Source organism: Coregonus clupeaformis, chromosome 17, assembly GCF_020615455.1.
Source record: "Coregonus clupeaformis isolate EN_2021a chromosome 17, ASM2061545v1, whole genome shotgun sequence".
Taxonomy (NCBI): domain Eukaryota; kingdom Metazoa; phylum Chordata; class Actinopteri; order Salmoniformes; family Salmonidae; genus Coregonus; species Coregonus clupeaformis.
In genome coordinates this window covers 11,198,822-11,204,264 of record NC_059208.1, presented here as the reverse complement: position 1 = coordinate 11,204,264, position 5,443 = coordinate 11,198,822, and the positions used below count along the sequence as shown (strand labels likewise).

Sequence of the window (5,443 nt, the reverse complement as noted above, 5' to 3'; positions counted from 1 at the left end):
CTTCCAGGGCAACTTTGAATTTATCATTATCACAACCACTGAGTTGGAAATGATGCCCTCTCAAGATAAGAGAAGTGCTTATTGTTTGATTAATTCGTTCCCTCTCCACTATAACAGCTTGATCAGGAGTCAGGAGGTAATTTCATTGAGGTGACATGTTATCTAAACTACAGGAATAAAAAGCTATTATGCTAATATAATCTCATAGTCATCAATCATCCGCGATAGAGCTTTCACATCATTCCTTGTTCCCCCTCTGTGTGTGTGTGTGTGTGTGTGTGTGTGTGTCGGAGGGAGGGAGGGAGGGAGGGAGGGAGCGAATTGAACACATCCTCATTATATTTACCGGGATCCCGGGGCGGTGTGTGCGCTCGTGTGGAAACAAAAATCTTTAAGCGAGCAGGTCTGTCATTCACAGACACCGTCAATAACGAGAAGGAGTCTATGGTTTTAGACAGTTTGGAGAAACTGCCCCGAGTTATATAGTTGTATATTCTTTCTCGTCTTGTAGTTCAATAAAAGCAGACTTTGATACGTTTACTCTACAAGATAATTAGGAGGAATTTAGGTCTATACCGTCGTTTTTTTCCACAATGAAAGCAGGCTTTTCTAACTCAGTGATGCTTTTTGACCGCTTTTAATTTATTGAATATATTTTGTATTATTTTACACATTTGTATTTCTCCACGAAACGGGGCTAAATCGAAGGTCCTGAACTAAATATGCGTTTCTGAAGGAGATGACCCGTAGTTGTGCACGCGAGTGTCCATGTGACGTCAGAGAGACAGGCGCGTTAAAAGCAGAGAGCGCATCAGGAGTGGCATGGTTGGTTTGTGGATCATAGATCACAACATCACTGCCTCTTTGTACTGCAAATAATGTGTTTCACCAGACTGACTGGACGGTAAACATATTCATTAATTCAGCGCGTCACCAACCGTCAACCGACTTGGACCTGAGCCATCCCCCAAAAAAAACATCCCAAGGGAGAATTGCTCTATAGCTGATGTTTCTCTAATATCTCAATAGAAGAGCCGAAGAATAGCTGAAGCAGACTGTTCATTACAAACCAAATCTTGGGTGCCGGCACTTTACCCGCCGTGGAAAGCAGTGTGTCTTAGTGTTGGTTTGATTTAGTCAAAGTTACCTCTACGCACAGATCTAGCACAAGCGTATCTTCCCCAGATTCAATCTTCGGAGGGGAATCGCAGAACTGATCTTAGATCAGCGTCTACGGGCTACTTGATCCTGACGCATGGATGAGTGACAGTTGGACATTGTGCTCGTGCTTGATCCTTTAAAGTTTGACGACATTCACTGATGTTTGATATCATGGCTTACCCGCAGCTAGGATATCCCTACTCACCTACACACCAGGTAAGGCGTCTTTTACTAAGTTAGAAGAAACTTGAAATAAATTGTGGTGAAAGAAAACATTGTTTGTTTCTGTACTTTATAGGCTAGTGTCTCTGGTTTTGCACATACATCAGATAGCCTACTTTTTTGTTTGTTTTACAAAATAACTGTAATTTATTGATAGCATTTTTCGTTTTGGCTATATTTTTCCTGAAGAATGTTTTCTTGTTTTCGGGCCAGTTCCTCATGAGCACGAGCTCTTTGGCCAACTGCTTCGAGCCTGGCGGAAGGTCTCTCCTGGACTCAGGTGTGACGCATCCCTCTCCCCAGCCTCTTCGGTGCCCAGTGTACGAGAGCAGGCTGCTCGGCTCCCCAGGCCAGGAGCTACCAACCCCGGCTATAGGTCTGGGTGTGTACGGAGCTGGCTATGGAAAGAGCCAGGGGTACTATGGCACCTGCGGAGGCGACGCAACAGCTCTATATGCCAGGGTAGGTAGGCTTTTCTATATTGACTTTCCTTCAATTTTTTCTTTCTTTCTTATTTTTTCACTTAATTGGTTATGTCAGCGAAAATAAAAAGGAAAAACCTTTGCCCAATTCGTGCGCACTGGACTGATCCATATCTGTGGTGTGCAACGTAGAATAAACAAAAAATAATTGACTCCGTTTTTGAAAGGTTTTGTCAAGTTATGTCAATGAAAATATGTTGATTTCATATTTGCAGGGAACCTTGGAGTCCAAAGATGGAGCGTCTGCACATGTGGGGGCCTCTCAAACCCCTGCGTACTATCCGTATGATTACGCATTTGGGCAGTATCCATATGACCGATATGGGTATGCCTACTAAACATGTTATCTGTTTCTAAATAACTTGTAATTCTGTTAGAAAACATAAAAATATTATCAGAATGTGAGAAATAGGGATAAGGCATGCATAATTGATGCATAACATAGTTCCATTTACACACACATATCTCTTGCACATATAATATGTCAAACACCAAGTACAAGGAGGAAAAAAATACAATATTTGAAAACGAAGCTCCAGCACATTTTAGATCCATTAAACATAATGTGAAAAATGCAATATTTGGAAGAGTTTCTCTGTCAAATTCACCGCTATTCTGACACCACTCCCCTCACCTCCCTTCTCCCAGGTATGGGTCATCAGTGGACAGTGCCGCGGCCCGAAGGAAGAACGCTACCAGGGAGACCACCAGCACTCTGAAGGCCTGGCTGCAGGAGCACCAGAAGAACCCGTACCCAACCAAGGGAGAAAAGATCATGCTCGCCATCATCACCAAGATGACACTCACACAGGTAACAACTGGCTCAGTGTTTGCGGACGAATATGTTAGTTGGAGCTCTACTGAACTTATCATGTGTTACAGTACATGTATGATCGAGGAGCACTAGGCACTGGTTAATCACAGAAGAAGATTACATCCCACAGAAATGTGTCTTCTGCTTTATCCTAAACACTCCAAAAGACCCCAAATACACACACATACGATGCCCCTGGAGCAATTTTAGGGGTTAAGTGCCTTGCTCAAGGCCACAACAGTAGGCTTGGGAATTGATCAAATATGTAATGATTTATTAATGTGTTTGTTCATTCAGGTGTCCACGTGGTTTGCCAACGCACGGCGGCGGTTGAAGAAGGAGAACAAAGTCACATGGTCACCACGAGCCAATAAAAGCTCTGATGAGAGGGGCTGTGATGATGACAGTGATGGTGTGGAGGGATCGCAAGAGGAGGAGCCAATAAAACGCGAGATAGATGTTGATGGTGAGTGCATGCGTACCATAGATTTATATCATTAACTAGACAAACCCATTAAAATGCTACCCGCTCTCACAGTCACGTCAGAATTAGATGTTCATCCATGTTCCTCAAACTTCAAATTTGGAAGTTGTTCCAAACGTCAAATTTCGAAGTGTTTAAGGTTAAGTTTAGGCATGAACTCTGAATTTTTAAGGTTAGGGTTAAGTTCAGGGTTAAGTTCAGACATTAACTCCAAATTCTTAAGGTTAGGCATTAACTCTGAATGGTTAAGGTAAGGGTTAAGGTTTGGGATAGGCTTAAAACAAAAATATCTAAATCAACTTATCTATCGCTGGATTAAAACATGCAACCTTTGGAATCAGAGGCAGATGCTTACTGTTTCCCCTAGTGGCCGGTTTCCACGTCATCTCCCGACGTCCTCAGACATGGATGGATGTCGAATACTGACTTGTATCACGGGTGACCTGGCTGCTAAAATGGCTTCCCATTCATTTAGATGGAAGTTGCTTTCTATCCGTGCTGTCAAGTTTGAGATTGTTAAAACATCTATGTATATTTTGGTTGTAGATTCTGTAATGGGGAGGTGTATGGACCTACAACAGAGTGACCTTGAGGACTTTGATCTGCTAGAGTCAGATGGTTCTGACTGCGACCCTAAACACCAGTTTCACACCAAGGACACCCCAGTACACACACCACCGGACCAACGGCACCACCCCAAAGACCCTTCCAACAGCCCACTCACACATACCCCAGACACACCCCAACATGGGAACCAGCGATTGCCACTGTCAGCAGATTGCCTCAAACACACACCAGACCATGACCGAACAACCAACTCATTCTACACTCAACGGGACCTGCGAAGTACAGAGAGCAGCAAACCTAAAATCTGGTCCATCGCACAAACTGCTACAATCCAACCTGAGTTCCCTCCATGCATGCACACAGCCACCCCCAGCGAGTCCCTCTCCCCAGGGGGGTATCCGACTGAAGTACCCCACCTGAAGGTGAGGGCGGCTGAGCAGCAGGACTCGCCGGTGGCTACCCTCAGAGATTGGGTGGACGGGGTCTTCCACAACCCACTGTTCAGACAGAGTTCCTTTAAACCTGTGTTGTCCAAGTCAGCCGTGGACAGGGTGTGGATTGGGTTAAATGGATAGGCGATGGAAGGCAGAACTCTGTTGAACATGTTACCTCGTCTTTGCAGCATGTATAAACTTCCTTAGAGAGACATTCAGAGACTGCTATCCTCTCACCATTTGAATTAACTCAACATGAGCAGAAGGCTATCTGAACTCCTTATGATACTACATGCTTCCATGCCTTTTTTTGTTTGAGAAAAATGTCAATACATCAACGTACATCAACGTCAGTATAATTACGTTATAATGACAAACATTAAAAAACAATGATGTGTTGCATAAATATCAAATTCGGACTACTTTCACTTTAAATGCATTTTCAAATGAGTGGAAAAAAGAGGGCTTCAATCCCTTGGGACACTAAGAAAAGAAAAGGAGTAGCCTACCCATTCTCCCCCACATTCAACAGATTAGAAAGTGCTGGATTGTTTAATCACTAAAACATGTTGTTTTATGATATGGGAAGTGGGGACACAGAGTATCACCTTTTCCAGACCTGTTATAATAACATGAAGCATGACAGCACAATGTTTCCTCTTAAACCAAGTAGAGCATAATATACAGTATGTTTTGCTTATGATCACATCTGAAAGACACATTTCACACTTCTTGCACTAAAGTCCAATTGCAGTTGTTGATTCACGGAAATAAACAATTGTTTTTTTGCAGAATCATGTTCTCTGTTGAGTCTGATTTCTCATTGCGTTCGCTCTCCATGGTGCTGAAACGGGTGCGTTGTTGAGCGGCCTATAGCCTACGTTTTGCAAACGGAACTATCTTACAAAATCGAAAGGAAGACCTTTTATGGGTGCCTTGTTTTCGCTCTCCATGGTGCTGAAATTGTGCCGCGTAAACCTACATCTACTAAATCACATGGGAATATATCATAGCCTACTAATGACATTAAAAAATATATATATATATAATAATGATAAAAATAAACATATTATTTATTACCTATTATATTTATAGGTTTATTTTATATTTTGTATTGAACTTTCAATTTCCTCCAAGACTGAATATTTTGCACATATAGTTCCTCAATTAATGCATCTTGGAGTGCGAGAGAGCGTGTGAGCTATTTTTCCCTCAGTGTGTGTGTGTGTGTGTGTGTGTGTGTGTGTGTGTAAAAGGGGGCAAGCTGGGCATCGTTGAG

General features: G+C 42.7%; 1 protein-coding gene across 1 annotated transcript; it reads left to right on the top strand.

Annotated features, from left to right (window-relative positions):
* The first annotated feature begins 351 nt into the window (after positions 1-351).
* On the top strand, positions 352-4,926 carry LOC121585628 (iroquois-class homeodomain protein irx-4-like). Its single transcript, XM_041901951.2, has 6 exons — positions 352-1,377; positions 1,597-1,845; positions 2,081-2,190; positions 2,514-2,676; positions 2,977-3,145; positions 3,710-4,926. The coding sequence occupies exons 1-6, from the start codon at positions 1,321-1,323 to the stop codon at positions 4,303-4,305; spliced, it is 1,344 nt and encodes a 447-aa protein (XP_041757885.1). The 5' UTR covers positions 352-1,320; the 3' UTR covers positions 4,306-4,926.
* Positions 4,927-5,443: the final 517 nt, after the last annotated feature.

What these genes read in the sequence shown, in the direction of transcription:
- LOC121585628 (XM_041901951.2), top strand. Translation starts at nt 1,321, where the DNA reads ATGTTTGATATCATGGCTTACCCGCAGCTAGGATATCCCTACTCACCT. An exon ending in CCTACTCACCTACACACCAG is followed by an intron (nt 1,378 to 1,596) that starts GTAAGGCGTCTT and finishes TTTTCGGGCCAG; the next exon opens with TTCCTCATGAGCACGAGCTC. An exon ending in ACGCGAGATAGATGTTGATG is followed by an intron (nt 3,146 to 3,709) that starts GTGAGTGCATGC and finishes TTTTGGTTGTAG; the next exon opens with ATTCTGTAATGGGGAGGTGT.